Genomic DNA, 26,614 nt, shown 5'->3' on the forward strand with positions numbered 1-26,614 from the left:
TTCGTGTAAAAGAAATGTTCAGGCATGTACAGTGCAGGACAGTTTTCCTACAAGCTTCTCTTCACGAAGAGCAATACAGGAGCGATCGAATGAGGTGGAACTGAATTAATAAGAAACTTAGAAAGTAATTAATAAGGAAAATAATAAAGGAAAAAGGGTGAAAATTTTGCTTATGGATGCTTTAAGAATGGAAGAAAAATTCGCAAGGATTATTGTACCTGTAACTGATCATTTAATAGTTGATTTAACATCTGTTGCAGTTTAAAAGCTTAGCAAACGATTTGAGAGAACGTTCAGCGCGACGGATGATTTAAGTTGTTGCTCTTCAAATTACCGGCCCTGAAATAGATCGTAAGGAATTAGTTATCCTAACTAAGTTTTAGCTATAACTTCTTTTTAAAAAATTCCGTCAAATGCAACCTTTTATCCATCCCACACTGTATCCTCATCCCAGCAGGGCATCCATTTCACACGCGTCTAAAAACCGTCCACACTCTTACACATACACGAAAAAACCAAGCTGCTGTCCGGAGGTTGAAAATCGCCTCATGTATGCTACCGCACTATGCTAGAGACCTTCGACGATTGTTTTTTTTTATTGTGCCCCATTCGGCTTGCACATGGACGGTGGCAGCAAACGGAAAGAGGCCGTGCACTTTGAAACATCTTAATCCATTTCACATCTCAAATATTTGCTTCTTGTCTGCCGGTTACTACCGCCCGTGGTCAAACCCGCGACCCGGGATCTTTGTGATTCTTCTGTGTGTCTTCGAAGGGCCTCGATCGTACCCGATGGTCGATAAATAAATCCATCAAGAACTATTAACTAAAAAGCTCATAAAAAGGTGTTAATTTTTTAATGAATTCCTATTCAGTGTCGGATGTCGTGGCTGCACGGTACGCGGCATCTTTCGGCGACGGAAGAGAACGGAAATGCAAACGGACCGATGAGGTCTTCCCTGTTGGGCAAACCTTCAAAGACAAAATTGCCCGCAAGCAAAACCGACAATCAGGTACCGGGGACCGGTATCTGATTCCATTTCCGTTCTCCGGTGAAATAGTTTTTAGGGTTCCGATACTAATTACTCTACCAACTTTCAAGTTGGCAAATGGGTTTTCGGGGATTTCCACTTTTGTCCAATATTAGCATAACTACACACTCCCGTACCACGGTTTGCTACAGTTGGGATAGTTTGAAGCGTGTTTGATTTACGGTACACACTTAATTATTCCATCCGTCAAGTGTGGCACCATTTGTCGACGTGTCCTCAGAATTTCTCCGCTCCCGTAACAGCAGCATCCAAGGCTGCAAAATATCACTCTCGATTTAACTAATTTATTTAATTTCCACTCGATTTAGAACAGGAGTAAAAGGATACGAGATACCTTTGACAGTATGCCAACGATCAAATCCAATTTCCCGACTTAACGTGGTGACAACCCCTTGGCGATCTTCCCTCAATAGCTCGGATTGAGGGGGGTGGACATATGATATCGCTTCAAAGGACCGCTTCGGCTACAGTTACTTCCCATCTCAGTGAAGGTGGAAATTTATTTACATTACTCCCATCTTCCTGCTCTCATACCCTCATACGATCGTCCGATCGCTCTTCCGAAAACATGCGTCCAAATGCGGAGGGAGAGTCCAATAAAAGTCGAACCGAGACAAAGATCATTCCAGGTCCGCTCTCAAAAAAAAAAAAAAATGTTTACAAGATTGCCGATGCCGATGGGTTGAAATGAAAGATCGGTGAGCGCGAACACCCACAGGAAATGGATCGCTGATGTTGTTGATCGCTAAAAAGAATAATAAATACCATTCCTAGTTCCGGTTTCGGGCCTCTGGCTCGCCTTTTTGTCCATCTCTCCGGTCCGTCGTTAAAAGGTTTCCGGAACCGCTTGGACATTTTATTGCTACCCAAACTCGTAGCTCGTTGTAAAACTTTAAAGCTTTTAAGACAAAACTACAACTACATCAAACGGAAAGAATTCTGTTTTCTATAAAAAAAGAAGAAGGAAAGCTGTGAAAAGTCAAACAAAAGATGTACGGAATGTGCAAAAACAAAGCAAGGAACAAATCTTATAAATCACTCACCGGCCCACCGGCTGAACTGCATCCGGGTTTTCAGAGGGCAAACGGGAAAATCGATTAAAATATCTTCCTTTCCAATTAGACCGACCTACGATTCCTGTGCCGATAATTGTGCATAATGGAGCAAAATGAAGTGATTTATAAGTGAATGTTTTCGCGCTCGTGAAGCCCCCAGGCCTGGTAGACTCTCACCCTTACACCCCATGTGAAGTCCCACAGCATAACGGGCAACACAAGTCTCTGAAGCTCTTTGTAGTAAATAAATTCTTCCTTCGCGACCATCCCTCGAATCGAAAATAGAGAACTATTGGCGTGTACAAGCTCTACTACTTCCTAGATTCTCTTAGCTTTGCTATCACCTCGCAAGCACAGATACGAACACCACCAAACCAAAGGAAGTCTGGAACGGAACGTTGGAAAGAATCGAGCAGCAATAAATAACTGCACGTTAAAATATTCATTGGCTCTAATTTAAGAGTAATTTATTGATTATTCAAAATGATTCTCATTGATTCTTTGCACCGTTACGGTGGAGCGTAACGAATTAGCTAACGCTGGTATAAAAACGAGGGAAGGATGAGACCCTGTTCAGTCCTTGTACGGTATGGCTAGCTAGCTGATCGGATGCAACTAGCATCCGATTGCTGACGTGAGTGGCACATGTACCGGCAAGATGCGTACGATAATAAAGAACACACCAAACAGGGGATTATAAGTTTGCTCTAGTGTACTTCACATTGTATCTTAAGGGTAATAAAAATGCAATTTAAGCAACAGTGTTCAAAAAGAAGCGAAACGAATGCGAATAAATGATGTCAACAATGGGAGCAATAGTAATGTTTTAGAAGAAATATTCCTGAAATATAGATCGAATTAGGTATTTGAGGTAGAGGAAGTCATTTCAGATTATATCACAATTGCAGGAGATAATATCGCTATTATGGCAGGTAATATCGCAACTCTAAATTTCAGCAGCTTCAAGAGATGGTCAAGAATTATAGGCCAAGTCTTATCTATTCATTCGCAAATTACGGTTGACAGCCACACAACTTCCTGCAGAGTGTTTTAGATGGTGCTGTTATGTTTTTGCCAAGAAATTGAACGCTTTAGTCAATAAACTCTTAACCAATCAAATGATACCCTCAACACCAATAGCTCCTGAAGCCTATTTGTGCAGCAAAACCTGAAACTAAAACCGCAACCTCGCCGTACTAGTACGGTTGCAACTGAATGTAAATCAACATTCCAGCGATGGGTCACTAAGCGTATTGTGAAAGCCATGTTTTCCACGCTCCATCCATCGTCAACCTTTCGCATAGCATAAATCATTTAATCTTGTTTTCGATGTCAATTCGCCACGGTTCAAGTGGCATAACGACAGACAACGGTGGTTGCAACAAACAGCAACAACGACCAGGAAAAACAAACCAACCATCAACTGACGTGACAATTTTCATTCCTGTTTTTTTGCGCAACAAAAAAGGAGCACCCTTGGCACACAGTTTGTCATTCGTCGTTCTCGGTCTGCCATCATTCCGGTGCGACCCCATCCTACCCAGACTCCAAACGCACTACTACCCAAGACAATGGGTAGTAATTTGGCTAAAAGCATTTCATTAACCGCCTGAAACATCCACGGGAACGGTAAGACATCCTGTGCGAATCCTGCGACTCCCAGTAGCGCAAGTGACAGGAACCGCTCCAATCGATGTCGGCGTGTCCTGGCGATGACTTCGAGATTCGGGAGGCAAAAGAAATCACGGCCACTTTTCGGGTGCCGCTGTCGAAAAGAGCTTTTTCCCGATCGTAATTGCCCGATTAATCACCATTACACCTTCAATAAGTCGTGAGATTTAATAAGTCAACTATATCGCTATTGTTTCTAGAGCTGAGCTCCCGGGGATGTGTGTTAAGCCACACGCCCTAACATGGCGGGCGTTGGTGTGTTGTGTGAGCCGGCTATGGACGCGAAAGGAGCAAGAAATTATCTGTGAATACTATTATTGTTTCAATGCAGATGGTGGATGGTGCAGATGGACAACAGATTAATTTTAACTTATTTTGGACAATATTTATGAAAATCCCTTTTTGAAAATGAGAATAAGTGAATAAGTATCCTGTGACTGAATATAAAAATGAATAAATTGTTAAACTGAAGCAGACAAAATAAATTTAAAATAAATAAGCACAATCTAAATCAAAAACTTATTATTCAAAACGTATAAATTTAAAAACCAAAAATATGAAAGAAAAATTTTCAAATTATTACCGAATAAATAAGTTAGTGAAATATTCTTTCTTAAAGTGAAACACGCCATTAACCCACTATTCAACTGTGTGTCGGCTTTCTTACAGCATCTTTACAACCGCTTCTGCACAAGCAACAGCAGCCACAAGCCGCCAAAAAAACCCCTTTTAAGGACAATCGCGATTCCGGACGCGATTCTGCACTCGACAACCGCGGTGCAGCAGTGGTGACGCGTAAATTCACCCCCAACCCCCCCCCCACCCCTCCTTTCCCTCATAACTCCCAACCACCACCACCAGGTATTCAAAAACAATAAAAGAGAAGAAATTTTAATATTCAATTTATTCATTGCTTTTATTGTGCCAAATCGCGAACCGCGCGGCACGAAGCTACCCTTTACGGGGTTGCGATGTTCACTGTGACTCCCGCAGTCGAGTAAGGGAGCAACCAGGACACATCTTTGGGTGGTGGATTTTCGCTTTATCTCGTTGGGAGCTGAACTGAAGTCTCGCTACGCGTACAGTTCAGTTCGACGATTCGCAAAAGGGTGCGAAACATTTGCCACCCTGTTACACCCGCAGCTATCGATTACGATTTGCTCTTGTTTTATTGAAATTACGTTTATGGGTGGAAATCCGTAAGAATTTCGATACGGAATTCTGCTGTAACGGTAACTTATTGGCAATGTGTTACTAAGCTTCTAAAGCACTATTAGTATACAAGTTTCTCTAGGTTTTCCCGCATTATTATAAGGGTTTTTCATTTCGAAATTTGCTTTTACTCACATTTTGTTTTACCAGTAATAAATGCATCTTTGCTCGTAACTGTATTATTTAGTAAATTTAGTAAGCATTTTTTAATATCTTAAGTTAAATGTCTCCAAAACTTCGAGTAGTTCTTTAGACAACCGAACCACACATCCTCGCCGATTAATTTCTTGATGGATTAAGGCTCGGCCTACGATTATATTCCCTTAGCTAACTTTTGAACTTACAATCCTGCTATCCATGGCGAAATACGGCCAGGCCATCCCTCATGAATTAAATAAAAAATATTCAATCTGATATGAACCTCTGAAGTAAGGATGATCTAATAACAATCTACGAGGAACAATATAAGAGAGATCTGAAAACAACAAATATTCTGAAGATAAATAGATAGAAGATAAGGCTTGAAGACTTGTTGACTAAAACTTATCCGAAAATGTCTCACAAATCACTAAAAGGTGATGAACTTTCTCGTTAACTACTGTTGTGTCTACCTTGTTAGTGCTCGAGGCAAGATTTTTCTATACGCTGACCTTTCATCAGTCCTTCCTTGTGTGTCTAATTACATTCCTTCTCATCAGCATGGCTTTGTGCAAGAATGTTCGTCCTCTTCTAACTGCCAGTGGATACTGTCTCGCCAAACTAAGTACTTTCGTCCTTGGGGAGTCCTGTTCCAGCCATGGCTAAGATAAAATTATAAAGTTATAATTCAAAATTTCTTCTCTGATCTATCCGATCGCTCTTACGATGTGTCTCGAGACAGTTTACTAAATAAAAATCCTGCTTCTTGTTGGTGAATGACTGCATTAATGTGCTTGTCTTCGATGATATCCTCATGTCCGCTTTTAAACTTAAATTCTATCTCCCTGTAACCGTTGATTTTTAAACTGATTTTTGACGACTTCTCATTTACTGCCCATTTACAAAGACGAGTAAAAAGTTCGCTAAAAAAATTCTTCTTTTTATCGCCGAATGTCCGAGTTTCTAGTATAAAACTGGTTCTTAAACTTGGTTCAAAAGTAGTGTAAAAATAAATATGAATTAATCACAAATCTTCTCCTTCTATCTTCGAGAGGCCTTTGGCAGGCATTTTTGGCTTTCCAAGTCTTGCTTTTACGCTACATTTCCAATATCTGAAAATTCATCAAAAGTACAACAATTTTAATCGAAATAAAACTCCAACTTTTTGGGTGGATTCAACCGACACGCCACACAGGCACACAAACGTACTATGCGACGCGATGTCTACCACTGCCAGCAACCCGCCAACGGAAGCAGCCCCGTTTTCCATCGCATTTCACCCCACTTTACCTCACGTTGAAAAACAAACACCACCACCACCCATGGAGGTGGGACACCACCAGGTAGTGCCCGTGGTACATATGTTTTCCAACACTTTACGTGTCTTGAGCAACAACAAAAAACACACACACACTGTGGAGTTTCTTCGTGTTTCAACCCCTTTTTCTCAAACCTATCCATACCGGGAGTTTGCAAATACCCGGAACCGTTTAAAAAGTTTTCTTCTCTGCCCACAAACCTTCATCCGCTGCCATCGATGCCGAGCGCTTACCTCACAAAAAAGGGAAGGGAAAATATTTTGCCAATGCAATATTTATACACGCTTTTATATATATATATTGTCGAATGAATGAATCCATTCAATGCAAATTATATTGTTACTGCAAAGATGACCCCATCCGGGACGGGTGCACTTTGCCCACCGGTAGGTGGTAGAGGAATTGGACCGAAGGGACGGAAGGGTAAAGTTGAAAGTAGCATCGCTTTTGCATCTCTTGCTGGTGGCAGCAGTTGCAGTGTGTGCAGTGCTTGGAGCGTGTTTGTGCTGCAACGCCGGGTGGTGCAATGTGTGCACTGCGACACGAACTCCGCAGGAATTGATCCACGGTTGAATGTTACCGTCTTCGTTGCAAAGTTTGAAAGGAAGGGAGCATGAGAAGGGCGAGTTAATCACAACGGTAAACAACATACATCTCGGAAACAAAACGACAAACTCGCCAGTTCATGACTTCGGTTCCGCGGGCTCATCTGTCGCCCGGAATTAGATATTGGTTCGCGTGTCCGCACGGACCAGGTGTTTGTTTTTTTTTTAAACGGAATCTTCTTCTTGAATTGTTTAAATACCTTCAAATATATTGCTTAATTTTGCGTTGCTTTCATTCTTGCGATTTTTTTTCCTCTCCTCAAGAGAGAAAGAGAGCATTTTTTTAAAACATTTTCCATTTTTTTTGTTGTTGCCACGCTTTCCACACCGGATACACGCTTGACACAGTGAGACAAGCGCTTAATTAATTTCCATCTTCTTTTCGCACCATTTTTCCCTTCATGGAAACCAAGTGGACTCGGAAAAGAAACTGATATCCGGTCGAGGGTGGTGTATCAGGACGCCTACAAAGAAGGAAAAAAAACGCCGAATCTGCGTCACTCGTCGAATTCTTCTCCCTGGAATGCTTAGACCGTTGGTGCGCTTATTAAATATCACCTTCTTTGTGTGTGTGTGTTTTTTTTTTCACACCATTTCTCCCCAATGTTGCCATTTTCCTTTTTTTTTTTATTTTAAGGGATGTTTGAAGCACGGCGAAGAAAACCGCACGCAGAACAGTGGGCCCAAAACACGGGACACGGATTTAAACTTGTCACATAATTTAATTAACGAACAGTTGAAACAACTTCAAATTCTTGGATCTTTTTTGTTTTGGTTCGCTGTTGCTGTTTAAGTGGGAAAGAGCTATAAGAGCCGTTGATTGCAGGAACGATTACAAACGAAAAGTAATTAAAACGATAAGATGCTCGACGGTATGATCAGTTTGAAGAGCGACTTGAGTAGTTTTATGATACTTTTTTTTGTCAAGTAATTCTTCAAAGGAATGTAAAACAGTGGAAAAATTATTGAAACTAACATGAAAGTATTACAAACTTTATGAACAACAGGTTTTAAACGAAAATGAAGAATGATTAAAGCAAAAATAAATAAAAATAAACGCAAATATTAACCTTAACCAACCTTCGAAAAAGTATCAAAAAGAGGAAATTGAAAAAATTAATGAATAAATGACAGATAAAATAATAGACAAAACAATACTATGTAGTAGAAAAACAAACAAGTAAATACCAGCAAACTTTTAAGTAAGAAAATAAAATTAAAAATATAAACTTTGTATTTTACAAAACGTCCGGAGAAAGGCATAATAAAATTAAAAAAAAGTACAAAATTGTGTAATATTGCAGCTTACAAAACTTTGATACAAATTAATAAAAAAATAAAAGCGTACTGCAAATAGATGAGTTGCCGAACTAGCCATACGCCTTTAACTTGTATATACATTTGGAAAAACAATTAAAAAAACATAAAAAAATAACTAAATTTTCTTTACGCTCGTTAGCCATCAGAAAAGAAAAAAAGAAATTACTCCCAATTGCTTATTAAACAGCTAAAACAATCACCATTGCCTTACAAGATGTGCATGAGTTTGTATGTTTAAGTTAATTAAATCTTTCTCACGCAAGGTTTTTTTACGCAGTCTAGTTCTGAACATCAAAATGCTAGAGAAGAAAATCATCCACCAGCCACAGCTAAGCTTGAGGGAAGCAGTCGGAAAGTCGGAGCTACTTTGCTACACTTCACACGAACAAACGAACGAAAAAAAAGCAGTGGAAAGTTGAAAAAAAAAAACTTCAGATAAAAAGAATTCATGCATCACAGATTATAGCAACGGGACGATTCGTTTGACTGAGCCTGAGGTGAAGCAGAGCTGAGCCAGACACCTTGACGCCGCCAGGAAACCGCTCAGGACTCGCGCGCGCTAAATTGTCAGATGTTGACCCTTATAATTGGATTAAGTCAATGTTTGAAAGAGCATCTAATTGTCTGTGTGTGTGTATGTTTTATTCAATTGGAAGAAAATAAAAGGCGCTAAAAGTTAAAAAAATTAAGTTTTAACTTTAAACAGCGTTCGATAATATTTAGTAAATTAATAATATTCCAATTTTACGCAAGAAATTAATTTCAACCACAGGCAGTCTAATGGCGTTTTACTATTATTATTATGCAAATTTCCAACCAACCGTTTCCATGCGCAAACGATACATTAACCAGCCCTTCGATTTAATATTGCGAAATCGTCGTCCACTAAGCTCGGCAGGGTCCTCGGCAAACGACCAACTCCGCCCAGCAGCGTGCACGTATCCCACCAATTCCCTCACCGTAGGTTAATATTAATTTTAATGTTTTAATATTCTTGTCGATTTGCAACACGGACGGTTACAACGGTGGCAGTTTTGCAAACATTCCACTGGCTCAGCGGGAGACACATACACGCTTTTTCCGTAATAGAAAAACGACCATACGCCCCCGAAACACGGAGGCCCTGGGAAAAAAAAACACACACACACCATTCCGACGACAGCGTTCGACCACGATAAGCATCTTTCCACCAGGACGCATCCACCACGAACGCGAACGCAATAGGATATGGGAGAATTTTTATTGATGCTGTTGCCCCGTCTTGGTGTGTGCTATGTTTACAATCGTCCGGGCTATCACGCTGGCGAAATCCATGGGTTTGTTTCACTTTTGAAGACGATTACCGTCCATGTACAGTATCATGCACGAGTGGGAAAACACTGGGCACAACGGGGGCAGTCAGTCCCGGAAAGGCAAACACGGATGCCGGAATAGCTAAACACTTGATGCGAATTCACCACCGGAAGATGAAACGCCCGGCCACGTTTGCTTTAACGTGCCGACTAATTGGCTTCCTCATGCGAGACGGTTGGCTGACACACAGCAACAGTCAGGTGAATAGGAATTGGCCTAATTTTGAGTATTCCTCTTCATGCGTTTAGTGGGTTCACATTAGTCTCCACCAGAATGCGTAGCCTCCGGAACAAACAAGCACCGTTTTACTCCGTATGTAGTATAAGTTTTGGAGCTTGGGGAATGAATTATTCGGGAAATAAAATGGAGGTTTTTGGAGACTTGAGACTGTAAAGAGAAATTCGAGACTTGTTTATGAATTGATCAGTATTATTCGCCTTATTTATTGGAGCTTCACAAGGTTTTAGCATTCGAATTCTGAAATCTCAAAAGCTCAAATTAGGTATTCTACAGAATAGTTTTTTTAGAGAATTCTCTGGAAGTTGGACTAAATGATCACTATTTATTTTCCGCTTCTTCTATCAGCGGATATCCGAAGTGTTGCCGTTTGCAGGAGGTAGTTGTCTAAGAAATATCGCCATCAAATATCCATAAAATCTATGAAATCTTGTCTTGCAAGAGACCTCGTGACTCATACCTCAAGCGTCATGAGGAAATCATCATTATGCTCACGACGTTTCAAGTGTTAAGTGCAGCGAGGTTCTCTGATTGAATTTCCTGTGGTGTCTAGTCAGTCAGACATCGAGATATAGAGACAAAGATCTTTCAAAATTGGGTTCTCGCCCAGTCAAGGCCCCTAAAGAAGACTGCCCTGTACTTCATCATGAAATTAAGATCAGTATGTGAGTATTAGTAGAGAGCATTATCGAGACCTAGTTCCTTCTTTAAGTCAGCCTTGTTCACAGTAATTTTTATAAGTTCTTAAAGTAAAATGAAATCATAAAACCACTTATAAAGTTATCACAAAATAAAGCTATTTTAATACACAAAACATACAAAACATGTTTGAAAAATAATTCACCTCCATCGGAAACAATGTTACATTCGCACATGGAAGTCTTACAAAGAGTTTGTGTTTTTTTCGCAGCTCACACAAAGGGCCGGGCCGCTAAAAACTTATGCTAATATTTGCCAGGAATCAACTGTCAAACTTGCGCTGCTGCTGCTGCTGCTACTAGTGTGTGGTTCCGGTTCGGTGGGTAACTTCATTTTTACGATATTAAATCCCGCCCGCAGTGAGGCTGTGGTATGGAAAAAATATTACACATTAATTAACAATTTTTGGTAGACTTCCATGCACCAGCATGCACCACCCAGCCGGTGTTGGTCAGCTCTGCCCGGTCGATCGAAGCGACCACATTGACATGAACCGTTTGGCTCTTACATCAACTCGGTCGCTGATGCTGTTGTTGTCCGGCGCCTGTCCCGGGCAGAGTATTGATTTAATGTAAATAAAGATGTCAAACTGTGGGTAATAAGATTGATGACAAAATGATAGCACGATTGGGGACGGTTTTTGTGAGCAGTTTGTGTGACCGAGACCACTACCACGAGACCGTCCGGTCGAGCTAGTTTAGCTCATCGATTGTTGCAGGTGTGGCTCTGGGATTACAGCGAGAACGTCTCGATTCCCGGACAAGAGGTTCCGAAATAATCCTACCATCGAGAGACAAGATGTTCTATAGACAAATTACACTACTAATTCTTCGTCGAGTTTTCAAGCTATATTAGTATGAAATATTTAACACGTTTTTGACTATTCTGCAAATACTAAGACCTAACATTTATGCATTATTTGTCACCCACTGTATGAGAGATAGTGGCAAAATTTTGTCTACAGCAACGTTGACACTGAGGCTTAAAATGAACACCGTTTTATGTTGACCGAACGCTAGGGAAATCATTCATCCATTCGTTCGTTCCGATGTGTCCCCAGCTTGCGCATTTACACAGCCTTGTTGACCACATAGCTCACGCCTCTTCCCACGAAACGGATTTCGCGACTGTCCTGCTGCTGTTGCTACTACTACTACTACTACTACCACTACTACCGGTCATGCCGTAATGTATGCATAGTTGATTAGGATAAATATATTTACAAATTTTCACTTGCCAACAAGACTTACGGTGCCGTGGAATTGAGTATTTTGCGAACAACCGCCAAGCACAAACGATGTCACAGCTGGCCATCGACGGCAAAACACCCACCCAGGGCTTTTGGTCCAGTCAGAAACTACGGCTACGGTGCAGCCATGCTGTACCACTGTCTGTGGGCATTTGTCATACTTAACATTGCATTAGGTGCATGCACACTTTCGAGACTTTGCACCGGTTGACGGGGTTTCTCTCTATTTAGGTCGGTCCGGACACCGTATCAAACATGTCCAGGGTTTGAAAAATTAGCTAACCAGGACTTTCTTAGTTTAGTTGCCCGTTCCGGGACGTGGCCACTGGAAAGGGGATAGACAATTAAACCATGAGTCAGCGTAAACTGGGCTCATAAACAATCGAACGCCACTAATATTCTTCGGACGACAGGTTTTTCCCCGGACACCATTCCGGGAGCACTCTAATGACTCTTTCGATGGGAGATGAGTACACTAATTAATGATGCAAAATGGAGACTTTTGTCTGTGTGTGTGTGTGTGTGTTTTTTTTTTTAAGTATCCACCAACAAGACAATGACGTCCGTGCGTGTGTAGTACTTGAAGATCATCAATATCTCGACGACGCGTGCATATGGGGCTTTTCGATGAAGTGAGAAGCTGGACAGCTGGAGATGGTGTGTGTATTAAGAGTTGTTTAGTTATGCTTTTGGGGTTAGAATAAAAACCTGGCTTGATGGAGTCCGGGAGATGTGGTCCAGCTAGTTTGCAGAAGAAAAAAAAAACATCTTGGAGGACACACTGGCACTATCGGCGGCTTACTATATTATACAACGATCAATATTTTGATTTCATTTGGAACAGCAATTTGACGGATATTGTTGTAACAACTGTCAACAGACGCATCCCGATAAACAAACACCGTTGCTATGGAAGCGGGCAGAAGTCACGTTATCTCCACATAAACCCCACTTTGCCCAGTTATGCTCGTTTCCAAAGTTTGCTTTACTCCGTTCGTTCGTGGAAGAAAACGTGTTTAACTCCGCCCACTTTTTTCCACGTGCAGATAGAGTGCACTATGAACCACTGAGGACAAATTAGATTATGTTAACAAAAAACCAAGCAAACGAAAGGATAAAAATAATACCAAAAAAGCACCATGTTTTGCTATGTTGTATGCTTGACATGTTGTTTTTATAATTGCCGTTTCATACCTAATACAGCCAAAATCACCTAATAAAGAACAGTGTTTGATTATTTACCATTAGTTTGCTAAACTGATTACTGTTTATTTAGCCTTTTTTTATCGATGCTCTGCGTGTTCAACTACGCGTAGTGCGCGGATACAACGGCTGCGCCCATCCAACCCATCAAACCGACCTTGATACAAGCGACACAATTAAGCTATAAATTATACCCAACCAGTTTTGCTACAAAACAAATGACCTGCGCTCGGAACACCGCTGCTGGCCACTGCAGTTTGCAAATTTTGTGTTGTACTTCCTTTACCTTTTTTTTCTGGCGTATCAATCCCATACATAACACAGCAAAGTCGGCCTGACCCCGGACACCGGATCGATTTCGTCTGGCAAAGAAGAAATAATTTATTCACACTCTCCACACTATAGTGGTCTGAATGTACCTCACGCGGCGGTTTTGTCGGTGTCAATAAATTTATAATTAATAACGCTTACTACAGCACCGTATCCGGCGCCTCACATAAAGCTTTCACCATGCAGCCACTGCTGCACCCGCACTTGTCACAGAGGTTGCACTTGTAACAGGAAAATGTAAAACACTCATAGCACGGGAAAAAAACCAACCAACGAATAAAAATCATTATGTTGTGCATAATCGTTCATCATCCCCGGTGTCGCTGAAAGCTGTCGTGTATCGAGTTTTTCATTGCAAGTCCGTCAACAATAATGAAGCAAGCGGGGAGCAAACTATTTGTATATTTAACTTGGTGGCCACCAATAAGCGATTCTACATTATGTGGCTAATTCTGTGAACCAATAGAGCTCACCATGGTAGATCGTTATATTATTGAAAAATTATGAAAAAGAGTGGTACGTCGATTACAATCGTACAACGAAACTCGTTTTGTAAGCTAGCAATTTTACAACTGAGGAGTTCGAAATAGTTGTACTGCTGGGGTTTAAGACAGCTTGGACGGATATTGAATCTTATCCGAACAGAAGGCTGAGTATAACGCTAGGGGCATTATTAAGTAAATACAGTCGGGCTAATCTCTTTTCGAGGTTTCAAGGAATAAAAGCTAGTTGTATTTTAAGGTTTTTACTTCAAATATTCGAAAGGTTTTGTAGAATTTTTAACATTTTATTCGGATACTGATAGCTAACAAAAAGGGCTTCGCCGTTCGCATTAAAATAGTTTTAAATGCCCCGTTGTTTTAGGAATCCTTCTTGGCTTAACGGCCTCTAAGGTAACGCTGGCTATTGAATGACTTACTAGACTTGTCGATACCACGTAGTTGGATAGTCAGTCCTCACTAGGGGGGAACGGTCTGGATGGGATTTGAAGCCCGGTCTTCCCGTTTGAAGACCGACAGGGAATTGTATTTTAATACAGGACGCGTTGGCCAATTTCGCCAAAAGGCGACAACGAAGTCGTTCTTGAGACGGCTGAACCGTAGTTCAAATCCAATCCGTTCCTCCGTAGTGCGAACTGACTATCTAACTACATAGTATTATCAAGACTAGTGAGCCATTAGATGGCCGGCGTGACCTAGTACAAGGGACGTTAAACGAAATGAAGAGTAAGAATGATATTAATTTAAATTAATATAATTACTATTTGTATCAGACAAACCTCTAAAAATTTCACAAAAACATAAAATCATGAATTACTCGTTCGACATGAAAACGTGCCAAGTCCACAATACGACGATCGATATCTCATGCTGTCAAACATGTCATGCCCAGCAGACCACCCACTGTCCAAGAGGGTTTGTTTTGATTAGTTCGCTTTGTTTCGTACATTCTTCACTCGCTCACAGGCAGCACAGCTTAGCAACGTAAGGCCCTCGGCAAAAAAGGCATAGAAATTAGTGAAAGTGTAAAACAAACACCCAATTTTCACCTTTCGTGTTTAATTCATCCATTACTTTAGCCACACGCATCCTTTAATCTAGTCATTTCAATGTAATTTTCTAGCCAGCGATGGAAGTTTGAGGAAATGAATGGTGACTGGCGTTAGAATTCCATGGGCTCCAACCCCAAAAACATAACCAGCATACATTGCACCAACCTCCGGCATACATACCGTGTCACCGTGACACACCTCCGAGTACAATAACCGACGACGACGACCCGTTCAATGGATAACGCCAAACAGCGAGTAGGCGAGGTAGTTGGTGCTGTGAAGGTAAATGGGAGGCGCCGTTTTCCCTCACTCCCCTCTGTTGTTTCTCTGTGCTGGATGTTTTGATGTCCCACCGTACCGTATGACTAACCCGATTAAAGCTTGCATTGTTTGTCTACTAACCAATTGTGACCGGCTTTCCGCCACTTCGAAAAGCTCAACTAGATCGCTCTTATGTAATCGGTGTGTGTTTATCGATGTTTTCACGATCATCTTTGGTGTGTATATCTTTTCTTCTTTTTTGAAAAAAAAAACAACCTGCTTCCACATGGACTGGTAATTACTGGCTACTAGAACTTCATGTAAATATAACAGACTCACACACACGCCCCTCACATAACCATCATCATCCGCTTCGTTAAACGTAATCAAAGTCAACTTGTGTGTAAACCAACCTGCTGCTGCTGTATCCTAAAATCTGCCCCGTTTTTGCTATTTCGTTCGTACAAAGAATAACATTACCATGGCAACCGAAAGCGGTCTGCGTGTGGTGCGCCAGTATTCCGACGAGGGACGTACCTTAGCAATGCGAGTAAGAGGATAAGGCATCGCAGAGCAAAATCGGAAGAGAAAGATCTTTTTTTATTCTTCCCTTTCGTTTTTTCGTTCTAGACCTTCAACGATGCAAACAGTGAAGCGGGAACAGTGCTACGAAATGCTTGGACAAGCTTTATACAGTTGGTGCAGCGATTAAAATCGTCGGCCAGAGAAGTCCTAGATCCATCGGTATTGTACGAAGAGCTTCGTATCTTTTTTCGCGATGAAAGTAAGTTTCTTGTGGCAGCGAAATCTCTTTATATTTGAAATCTAACCGTCTTGTCTTAAATTCAACTGTAAAATACAAGTTGCCCGCAATAATGCCTTTGCGATACTGATCGGTCTCGGGTTCGGTACGACCGGTGGTTTCATGCTGGGAATGTGGCTCGCCCGACCCCATCTTCCTACACCCATCATGAAATCGATCGCTTCGACCTCGTTCCGCGACCCGGACAATGTGGTCGTCTGTCAAACGGCTGTGCCACAGTTTCAATCCTCCTCGGACATTCTGGTCCGTGTACGAGCCGCCTCCCTCAATCGAATCGATCGACGCATAGCTTTCGGTTACGGACGAACGCTTCGAAGGATGATACGTACGTACAACAGCACCTACGATCCGGAACTTCCCCTAGTGCTTGGCCGATCGTGTGCCGGAATTGTGGAAGCAGTCGGTACCGGTTCGAAGAGCGGACTAGAAATTGGCGACGAAGTATGGCTAGCAACGCACTGGTACGAGCCCGGTGTTGCGTCGGAGTTTGTCGTTGTGCCGGAAACGCGTGTATCACGCAAACCGTTCCTGATCGGGTTTGAAGGTGCGGCCAGCCTACCTTACAGTGGGTCGATCGCACTGAACCTGCTCGATTCGCACAACCTCAACGAAGACACCTGCAAGGGACGCCGAATTCTGGTGCAGGACGCATGCTCACCGGTCGGGTGCGTCATTACACAGCTCGTACATAAATGGGGCGCACTCGTAGCTGCCACTTGCCATACGCGGTCCGTACCTGTGATCAATAATCTCGGTAAGTATGTGCGTGGTGTGTGTGGCGATCTTATTCGATTTTTTTCGCTGTTAGTGTAGTGAAGAAGCTAATGTGTTTTTGTTTCCATTTCGATAACGCTCTGCAAGAGGAACGAGGTAAATGGCCATTTTTTAACTTAGATTTTCAAATTTTAAATTAAGTGTACGTGCTGTGTGTTTTCCAAGGCGAGCGATCACTTGAACGTTTGGCTGGTACATTGTTGAACATAACAGTACGACTGCCAGCCATATAATTTATCCACATGTACCTAATAGCGATTAAAAGCTCAAATGTTGCTGGTGATTTCTAGCAATTATTAAGGGTGTTATCTACAAATTTAATCGACCACAATAGTTTCGAAAAATTAATTGGATTGTGTCGGTGTTACTTTAATGTCCTACACTGTATACGAAAGGAAAAAAAGCTCGTTTCCATGGAAAACATCACATACGTGAAGCCGAAATCTCTAGCTACTCCTTCCCATTTGTTCCTTCCTTCAACTTACCTCTGTTTCGCATGCGGCCCCCTTTTCCATCTGCTTTTTTTTTCCTCCGCAGGTGCCGCGGACATTATCACCTTCGCCAACGAACACTTTCGATCGAACTTCATCGATGTTAACGTGGATAAGTCGAACTTTATCAACGAGCTAACGTCGCGTGACAAGTTCCACTACATCTTTCTCACAACCCGGCTCGGGTACGATTACAAGTTTCTGGAAAAGTTCCTTACCAAAGATGGTGTGATAGTGGATGCGGTCGAGCCGGAACTGCGCACGGATGATTACGGTGTGATTGGAAGATTTTTTCTCGGCTCTTATGTGAGATGTAGGAAAGCGGTTGCGTTGCTCTTGCGAACGAACGTTGACTGGGGTGGACCACATCTGTGCCATCTGGTGCTGGAACGTTTGGCCGGCTTTGTGAATGATGAAACACTTAAGACCGTTGTCGATCGGGTAGGTTTGGCAGCTCAAATTCTATACACACTCGCTGAGTACTCTTTATGTTTTTTTTTTTTTGGAATTTGCAGGTTTACACACCGAACGAGGTGGAACGAGCTCTGGAGCACATCTGCAGCGAAAAAAGTATCGGCAGTACCATCATTACCTTCCGGTAGAGAGTCACATCTGCGTGAGGGTTTTCACCGCTGATCACTGCCGAACTACTACAACTACACTGGGCATGGGTTTGAATCTTGGGCAGCTAACTAGATAGCGTTTTTTAAACTGTTTTCCTCAACGACGACCGACCGAACGTAGAATAGTGTTTTTTTTTTTTTTGTTGTTTTGTTACTTTTAGCATCAATTTGTACACGTTTGTCTGATTAGCAGTATGCCTATTGGCCTAACCGATAGAAAAACTAATGGGACAAAACATTGTTTTAGCCCCCTTTTGTTCCGATTCGGCGATTCGTTTCGGCAACAGAATAAAGAAAAAAAAACATAAGCAGCAAGCGAAAAACGCGTTGTTCGGAGCTTTAGAACGTTATTATACTGTTTAATACAAATCATGCACAGGTTTGTTTTATAGTAAAGGAGGAATTTTAGCATAACCGGAGCCATCAACTCCGGAGATTTTCTCCTAGCGAAACTCCTTACGGCCGTCACGTGCAACGCCACAGCAGTCCACATTCTTATTATTATTCCTCCTGTTTGTCGTCTTCCTCCTCGTCACCGCTGCCCTCGAACTGGATATCCTTGTCGTCCTTATCAACACCATCGTCATCCATCTTATACTTGATACCGACCTCGTTTTCGTCCTCTTCATCACCGGACACTTCGGCATTCTCGGCCTCGGCCCGCTCCATCTTTCGGGCCAGATCGGCTTCATCGGTCGCGGTAACCACCTTCGGTGCCATCTGCACCTTAAACACACCACCCAGACCTTCGATCGTTTCTTTAATCTTTTCAATCGCTAGCTCAAGCGCCTTCAGTCCGTCCGCTTTTTCCGGTGTCGATGTGGTCATTACTGGGTTTTTTTTTTAGTGGAGAAGAGAGAAAAAATAAGTCTTTCAGTTGAATGAAAGCATCTGAATCTATTCTGAAGATTCGTGAATCTTTACAGAAGCTGACAAAACATACAGAATGGCTGAATAGAGACACACTTACCATACAGCGGGGGAGCAATGAGGTTAATTTTTATCGGCAGCTCTTCCGTGGACATTTCAAGCCCAGCCCGTAGGGCCGTTTTTACCGCATCGATACCTTCATATCCATAGCAGGCGCATTCAATATCGGCACGAATTTTAACTGCTTGCGATACCAGTTTGCGCTGTATATTGCTGAGCAGCGATTCTTTCACTTCCGGCTCGAGACCACACTCGTCCAGCAACGTCGGATCACTGAAACGATAAACAAAACACGTTTTTCAGCCAAATGATCCTTCCCTAATGATCGATCCGACACTTACACAGCACACTGCTTGAACACATCGAAAGCGGTCACTTTGAAGTTGTGCTTCTCCTCAAAGTACCATGCCGTCTTTTCGTACAGCTCCTCTAGCTTCTGATTATCGAATCCCATTATGTCCGCCACATGGCGCAGGATCGAATTAACCGCTTTCGCTTTCGAGAACCGTTCCGTACACTTTTCCACATCCTCCGGCGATACGCGCCGCTTGGACAGATCAATGTAGCCTTTGTTTTTATCGACACGAATCACGACCACCGGTTCCGTTTTGCCAACGCGAATCAGTTTATTGATGGAGCGAATACGCCGACGGGACAGCTCGGACAACAGGATCATGCCCTCGATGTTGTTGTACTCGAGCAGATAAACGTACGCACCCATCTCGGCTATTGACCGCACGTTCACCATCACCACATCCTCCACCTCGGGGTACTTTTGTTTATAAAACCGACACGATAACGTCATGTTTGCCGCTTCTTTCCGAGTCCTGCAATGGAAATAAATAACACAAACGTGCGTTAGTGGCGGTTGTGCAGAAAAAAAGCAGTCCGCTCTCTAATAAACCGGAAGGAATGCCGGTCAGAGTCTACACTTTTGCGGGTGCATTGGTATTGGTAGGCAGCTGTATCTGCCAACAGCTCAACCACCTTCAAGTACGAGCGGTTTCGATGCGAATGAGCGAAAAACCGCTGTACTGGCGGTTTGGCCACAATTGTGTCCCGGTTAGGAAACGTTTGATTATCACTTTACACAGGTTTTTCATTGAAAATACTCACTTTTTACGTCGAAAAACTGTCTTAAAAGCGCTGATGCAATTTCACATGTGGCAAACGCCTTGAATGACAGTGACAGAAGGAGAGAAAACAACACGTTTCGAACATAGGCTTCGAAAACATGGACGCTACTTTCGAACAATGTTAACCCTGTCTCGGGCAACCAGCAATAACTTAATGTTCCAGGCAACCCGGTTCCTCGGGTAGTCAGCAACGTTGGAGGCTTCTAACTTTTCTTTACGTTATCCAATATCCATGCAATATTCTAATGAAAGTTAAATTTACTCTTCTTCTTTCTAATAAATGAAATATGCTGCCTCAATTCCTAGTAATATTCTAGTTATACAGCTTCAAAGTTGACATATTTTTTTTCGGAATATTTTTATTAAAGTGCTTTAACCTTCGTTTCAGTGACTGTTACTTCCATAACCATCCCTACCCGAGTAGGTCATGCATTTTGTATGGGAGTTTTCATTTTATATCTAATATCTTTTGATCTATTCGCCGCATTTGCATGAAATTTTCAATGAATTTGAGGCTATTTGTTGTCTAACGAAAAATTCTACCACTATTTATTTTTCGTTTCCAAAGTTGTAAACACCTAACATCTACAGTACATGATTTCCGTTGTACAGAACTTATAGTTGGACGTATTCGTGTTATTGGTGTGTGAATTAATTCGTCTTTTTTTTTATTCGTTATTTTCAAAAATGCATCATAATTAACAAGTAAACCTGAATCGAAACTTAATTTTCCTTATTATTTTCGTCCAAATGTGGTACGAAATAGTGGCACACTATTTCATGCACACTGCTGAATCGTGGCAGTACTTCCTTCAGTTCCTTCATCGTTTTCATTGCCGTTTTGTGCGCTTTACTGGTTTTCTCCCGAAACTTTCGCATCGATGTAAGCTTGTCGAGCAGATAGTGCAACCAATAAACATTCGTTTTCGGTGAGTGTAAGTTCCACTGATTGTGTAGGGCCGCTTTCATGTTCCGATAGATTTCAAACTGATAATCGCCTTCCGCGGTGAACAGTTCTTCATCGGTGGACAGATCGTTGAACAGACACAGCCCATTGTAAATAATGCGGGACAGGGTGTAATCGATGATGGTTGCTTTAAGCCCGTGCGTTTGTATTATAATTTCTTCCCCAAGAAGGTAGTATGTCCGTTCCGGTTCCTTGGTGGTTTCTATCAAGATGTTCCCTGTGTGAAGGTCTCGGTGTTCAAAATCGTACCGTTTTTCTGCCACAGCTAGCATTAGTACAATCTGTGCGTATATTGCGAACGCTTGCTGTGCGTTTTTGAACCGAAATCCATCCAGATCGCTGCCTCCGAATGCTGTTTCGAAGGCTATGTAATGCTGATCATCCGGAAACTCCGACGGACGATCGTTTTCCGAACCGTGCTTTTCATCGTATTCTTCCCACAGCTCAACCAGTCGTTCTGGATATTTGCCAACCAGACAGCTAACACTACGCAGCTCCACGAACCCATCGGTACTAAATTGTACATTATGCTGCCTTAAACTGCTCAGTTCTGCTGAAATGATCACTTCCGAGAGAATTTCCTCATACGTTTTTTGCTTTTCCCCGTTAATCAGAAGACTACCGGCAATAGGAATCAGCTTAAGAACCGACTGTACGCCACTCGGTTTAGTGCAGAGATACACCTCGCCGTACACTCCTTCGCCGATCTTACGTTCCACAACCACATCCAAATTGGCAAGCGCCTTTTCGAAGCTGATCGGTTCCTGTTGTCCACAGCGTGCTAGAATTTCATTCTTTGGACTTTTCGGGCACAAGTACCGGAGATCGGCTACAGCTTTCCATGTGAGTGGTGCCACAAACTGATAAATTGAAACATCATGTGAAACCTCCGACGAACGATGCTCATCGGTTGATTGTGGCACTTGGTACATCGTTATGCGACGCTCGCCCGCAATCGGACAGGATCCATATCCATCCCGGCGACATATAGAAGATCTTAGCAAAGACATCGATTTACGCCACTTTCCAGGCTTGAATGCTACTTTTTCGGTGGTGGAATCATTGTCTTTGAGGGTAATATTTCGTGAAGATTTTCTTGTAGAAACTGTTTTCGTATTTCCCGCTGCCGGTACAATCATGAGGGATTCCTCGTTGGAATGTGCTGCAGATAGAACCGATTTTTGAGACCTTGCTCTCGATTTCCGTTGCGTATTCATGTTTTTTTTATGTGTAACTACGGTAAAAGATGGTAAAATGAATTTAATCACCCGAACGAGCAAAATCTTTGTGAAAATATTACCACTACTACGAGGAAACAATGAGAAATCTGCTCCAGCGATCAAAATCACTCCCTATTTTGTGAACAAATCAGTTTGGAAAGCGTACAACCGCTGTCGATCTTCAACGTAAACAAAAGTGCCGTGCAAAGTCCGTTAATTTTTGATACTGTCAACAAGCGATGTTATTTTTCGTTGGTTCCTTTATCTACTTTCGCATGCGAAAAATATCATTTTTGTGTTAAGAAAATGCTTATTAACTAAATAGCAGCGATGCAAACATTGCATATTTTATTGAAGTGTATTTTAACCCCAATAAACACGACATTTTATCCAACTATTCGGACATAAACAAATCCAAAGTTTTTAAACCGACATTGTAACAGTCAAAACATCGCCCCGATCTGGAATCGCTTGCTTGAAATTATTTCTCCATATACGGGCTAGCTTGACGACTGTCAGAAATGCTACTCGCGCGCACACTAGCGCCACCGTTGTGCGGTACCGTGAAACAGAAAAGCTGCAAAAAAGTGTAATCAGCTCGTGTTGTCATCAAGCATTTTTCCAGCCCGATTTTCGCGTGGAAAAAGCTTACCGATCGCCCCAAATTATGTAGCAAAAACGATCGCACACGGAAGCTACCCGCTAAACAGTACGTTTTCGATCGGAAAGTGTTAATACGGCGTGGCCGCCCCCCGGGGTCCGAAGCGATACGAAGGCGGCGTCCAAAAATCGACCCGTTGGCTTTCCCAACAATGGCGACCGTGAGCGATGACGAGGTGCCAAGGGTCCGCAGCATCAGAAAGCCCACTCCGTGAACCCCGTAGGGGTTTTGAAGGGTACCATAGTTGGATAGGTGTCGTAGACGATGGGCCCTGGATTAGTGTGAAAAACGGCAATACGCAAGTGAAACGGTGGATCAGACTGTGCTGAGAGTTGCATCTAATGGAATACCACGGCAGATAGCTGCACCCCTCCCTCACACTTCAACGCCAAACGCCAACAATAATGGGAACCGTCGGGCGGAGGTGGTGGCGAGTGGTGAGCAGTGCATGCTGCTGGTTGATGGACGGAATGTTTGCGAATGGTCACCTCTAGTAGTACGTTTTTGGTGACTTTTGTACCTCGAAACCTGATGTTCTGACGGAAAAATTCCTCGTGAAAACCAAACCTTTCCTTTCCGTCTTCTAAGCCTTCCCAAGCCTTCTTATCTTGCAGCATGCATCAACCCTTTCCTGTACTTTGTTCCCGTACCGGAGGACAGTGTTTTTCCTGAGCTTGACAAATAGCGATGCCTTCTGTGCTGCAGTTTTATTCCATATCTCAACACAGTAGGCATCGACCGGAACACCGAAAACCGCTCCCGTAATCATAGACTAACCCATCTTTTAAAATCTTTCTTAACAGCCGGGGCTTATGTTAGGAATTGTGTTAAGTGTCGTGTAATCCCGCAGCTGCCTAGAATTTAACGCATGTATTCATGGAAAAGAAGGCGGAAAAAGTAACACAACCGTCAGGCAGCCCGCAGCAGTGGTGAAGAAAGTGAATGTGTACAGTAAATAATCGGGAAAAAAGTGGTGGAAAAGCTACAGTTTTGCAACATAAAAACACACTTGCGTTAAATGTTTTATTTTTATGTGTGATTTTTTTTTTTACGTTATTGTTGTTGCATAAGCATTAAAGTGAAATAGTTTGTAATTAAGGTGTGACACAGTGCAAACACAACACGGTGTTAATCTGCGGGGTTATGCTTGGGCGAAACACTGTAACTTTGTTGTATTAGCGAAAGGTCCCCGACCGTAGTGGGCCGGATTGAACGGTACGAGCAATGGATCCGGAGCAAATTCTACTTGACACTAATGATTTCGAGGATGGTTCGGATTACGGCGATTATGAGTTCATACAGGACCAGGATGCACTGTCGCTAAATGTTCCGCTTGGTAAGTTCAATCTCTTCACAAACATGCATGTTAGAACAATTGAAAAAAATTGAAGTAAAATAAGGTTTTCAGTAAAGATTTGCTAGGTGAAAGGAAATCCCCACGGATGGGTGTGTGTAGACTTCTGTTTGTCTGTCTAGTAGATCTAGTTTCCAGTTAATTAGTTGTGATGGTTACGGGTGTCCTAGTTGGCCTAGCTATCGAATTATTCCAGAAAATGCGTCTTCCTTCTCTACAATTCTTTTTCATACTTTTCGACATAGACTTTGAAAAAAATGCTAATTCGTTTTGATATGATTTTAAAATAATTTTCCTAATTCGTTTATTATACATTTTTTAAATTATGTTTTAACATTTTTACAAACATTTATCATCTCATTATTGTCTAACCTTAGTTTAGTTATCACTTATGCGCCTTTTGTTAATTTTTAACCTTTATCATTTCTTATTTTACACGCTTTTCTGCCTAATTTTTACAGACCACCAGTAGAGCCCAGAACACTACCTAGAGGTACGCTATTACTCGTTCAATCTGCCGACGTATTGTTTCTTCTTTTTAGTCCGTAGAATCTAGTGGCATATACCAAACCATCTTGAGTCATGATACGCGCATTCACAGATAAGCAAACGACATCTTAAACAAATAAAGCAAAAAGGAAATACCAAGCATCCTATTTGCTATCGATGCAACAATTTCCGTATGCCTTCGGTAATTTCATCGCTATCGCATTTCTGCATCAAATAGCTACTAGTTTAGGGCCTGACATTCCTCCAGGCAATAATATCACGCTCCGGCGCTGATAGAGTAATCGGTGTGCGTGTGTTCGTATGCTTATTTAAAAAAAAAGTTCTCTCCACTATCTTGCATTCATCCCTCACACATATATTTCATCACTCATCACTTTATACCTTCCTGTCGGTATCCGGGTCGGGTTTGCAGAATCGATTCTGGACCCATCGTCAACGGCACCGATCTCGGGCCAATCGTCCCCGAACGAAGAGTCTTTGGCGATAGCGCAGAATCTGGATGATCAGACGACTGTTGGCGATAGTGGCAATAACAGCAAGGAACCGCTCCGTGTTACCTCACAGCCGAAACTCCCTCATCAAAAACTAACGATCAAAACGATCATCCTTAGCGCGGGTTCGTCGTCTTCTTCATCTTCGGTGACCGGTGGTGGTCCGGTGTCCGGTGGTACGTCTTTGGTTACGCTTAACAGTGGGACAGCTTCGTCTTCCTCGTCGAACGCTTCATCACCTGCCTCCTCGTCCCCGTCGTCCGTATCGTCACCGGCACCGTTCGGCGGTGGTTCAACGACGACGGTACGGTTTGGGCTAGGCGGTGGTAAACCCTCAGCGGCGGCTTTACGCCGTGGTCCCGGACGACCGAAAAAAGATTTCATACCTCTGCTGAAGATGTCATCCGGTGGAAATTCCGGTGCCTCCGGCGGTTCCGCTGGAACGCCCGGGTTCGGCAACACGACGACGATGATCAAGCTGAGTGGAGCTACGATTGCGGCAGCCGCCTCCCTGGGTAGTACATCACCCTCGCCCGAGAGTAAGATTGTGAAAAGGTAACGTAATGGATTAAACCCATTTTTCCGGTGTTAGTCGTGTTTGTATATATGTGTGTATAACCTTCGGAATCTGTACCTCCTAACTAGTCCAAGAACCCCGTTTCCACTGCTTTCTAGATATAAAAGTACTAATGTTGTTCGTGGTGGTATCCCTAAAAGGAAAGTGGAACCAGCTGCCATTGCAATGCACGATACCACCGTCGCCAACAACACCATCACCACCGCCACTGCTGCCTCCATTCCTGCCGCCGGGATCAGAAGTCCTTCGGGAGGTACCGCAATGGTACCGCTATCTTCGCCAAGTTCTGGCGGAGGATTCGGTTCACTGCTATCCTCACCGAACGATGAAGGTTCAACGGTAGCAGCGACAGCAGCAGCAGGAGGAGGAGGAGGAGGTGGCGGAGGAGCCAGCACGGCAAACAGCTCCGTAGCGTCTACACCGACCGGTGAACTGGAAACGGATCCGGCGGCTCTCCTAATGCCCGCTCCGGACGATATGCCATACTTTCCGGAAAAGTATCCCGGAAAGTTGTGCATTCTCTGCAATCTGGGCGAACGCAGCCAGCTCGGACAGGGCGAAATGTTACGCATTGAGATGACGCTGGCAGCGGATCAGATTGCGTCCGCTTTGTCGCAGGAAGAAAAGGCGCAAGCTGGGCCGGGTGATAGCTTTGGTGATAAAAGTCCACGAACGGCAAGTTTGTTGGGACCACCGCATCTGAGCAGCAGCAAGCGACAGAAAGGCTCGAACAAGTGCAAGTAAGTATTGCTCGAGTGCCCTTTAAAGCAGGGATGAATTTAAAATTTCGTTTATTTTTTA

At 42.8% G+C, this 26,614-nt stretch overlaps 6 protein-coding genes across 7 annotated transcripts in view; 3 read left to right on the top strand and 3 right to left on the bottom strand.

Annotated features, from left to right (window-relative positions):
• LOC126568301 (microfibril-associated glycoprotein 4-like) overlaps window positions 1–26,614 on the bottom strand; it is a 566,870-nt gene that overhangs the window by 220,075 nt on the left and 320,181 nt on the right. The window lies entirely within an intron of this gene.
• Window positions 1–26,614, top strand: part of LOC126568442 (histone H1B-like) — a 236,502-nt gene that overhangs the window by 172,490 nt on the left and 37,398 nt on the right. The gene's annotated exons all lie outside the window — the stretch shown is intronic.
• LOC126568169 (reticulon-4-interacting protein 1, mitochondrial-like) lies at window positions 15,230–17,946 on the top strand. Of its 2 annotated transcripts, XM_050224603.1 has the most exons (6): window positions 15,230–15,277; window positions 15,726–15,806; window positions 15,887–16,040; window positions 16,120–16,833; window positions 17,391–17,785; window positions 17,860–17,946. In XM_050224603.1, the coding sequence occupies exons 1-6, from the start codon at window positions 15,230–15,232 to the stop codon at window positions 17,944–17,946; spliced, it is 1,479 nt and encodes a 492-aa protein (XP_050080560.1). The 2 variants fall into 2 exon arrangements, with proteins under 2 accessions (XP_050080560.1, XP_050080561.1); XM_050224604.1 differs by lacking the exon at window positions 15,726–15,806.
• LOC126568334 (eukaryotic translation initiation factor 2 subunit 1) lies at window positions 18,463–19,714 on the bottom strand. Its single transcript, XM_050224795.1, has 3 exons — window positions 19,239–19,714; window positions 18,938–19,170; window positions 18,463–18,797 (listed from the first exon to the last, which is right to left on the bottom strand). The coding sequence occupies exons 1-3, from the start codon at window positions 19,700–19,702 to the stop codon at window positions 18,469–18,471; spliced, it is 1,026 nt and encodes a 341-aa protein (XP_050080752.1). The 5' UTR covers window positions 19,703–19,714; the 3' UTR covers window positions 18,463–18,468.
• Window positions 20,757–22,217, bottom strand: LOC126568179 (serine/threonine-protein kinase haspin homolog). Its single transcript, XM_050224618.1, has one exon. The coding sequence runs from the start codon at window positions 22,215–22,217 to the stop codon at window positions 20,757–20,759; it is 1,461 nt and encodes a 486-aa protein (XP_050080575.1).
• LOC126568648 (histone-lysine N-methyltransferase 2D-like) overlaps window positions 24,106–26,614 on the top strand; it is a 29,362-nt gene continuing 26,853 nt past the window's right edge. The window contains exons 1-4 of the mRNA XM_050225163.1: window positions 24,106–24,217; window positions 25,158–25,791; window positions 25,882–26,144; window positions 26,187–26,553. Of these exons, the coding sequence (XP_050081120.1) occupies window positions 24,106–24,217; window positions 25,158–25,791; window positions 25,882–26,144; window positions 26,187–26,553 (1,376 nt within the window). The remainder of the gene's footprint in view (window positions 24,218–25,157; window positions 25,792–25,881; window positions 26,145–26,186; window positions 26,554–26,614) is intronic.

This window comes from Anopheles maculipalpis, chromosome 2RL, assembly GCF_943734695.1.
Source record: "Anopheles maculipalpis chromosome 2RL, idAnoMacuDA_375_x, whole genome shotgun sequence".
NCBI classification, from domain to species: Eukaryota; Metazoa; Arthropoda; class Insecta; order Diptera; family Culicidae; genus Anopheles; species Anopheles maculipalpis.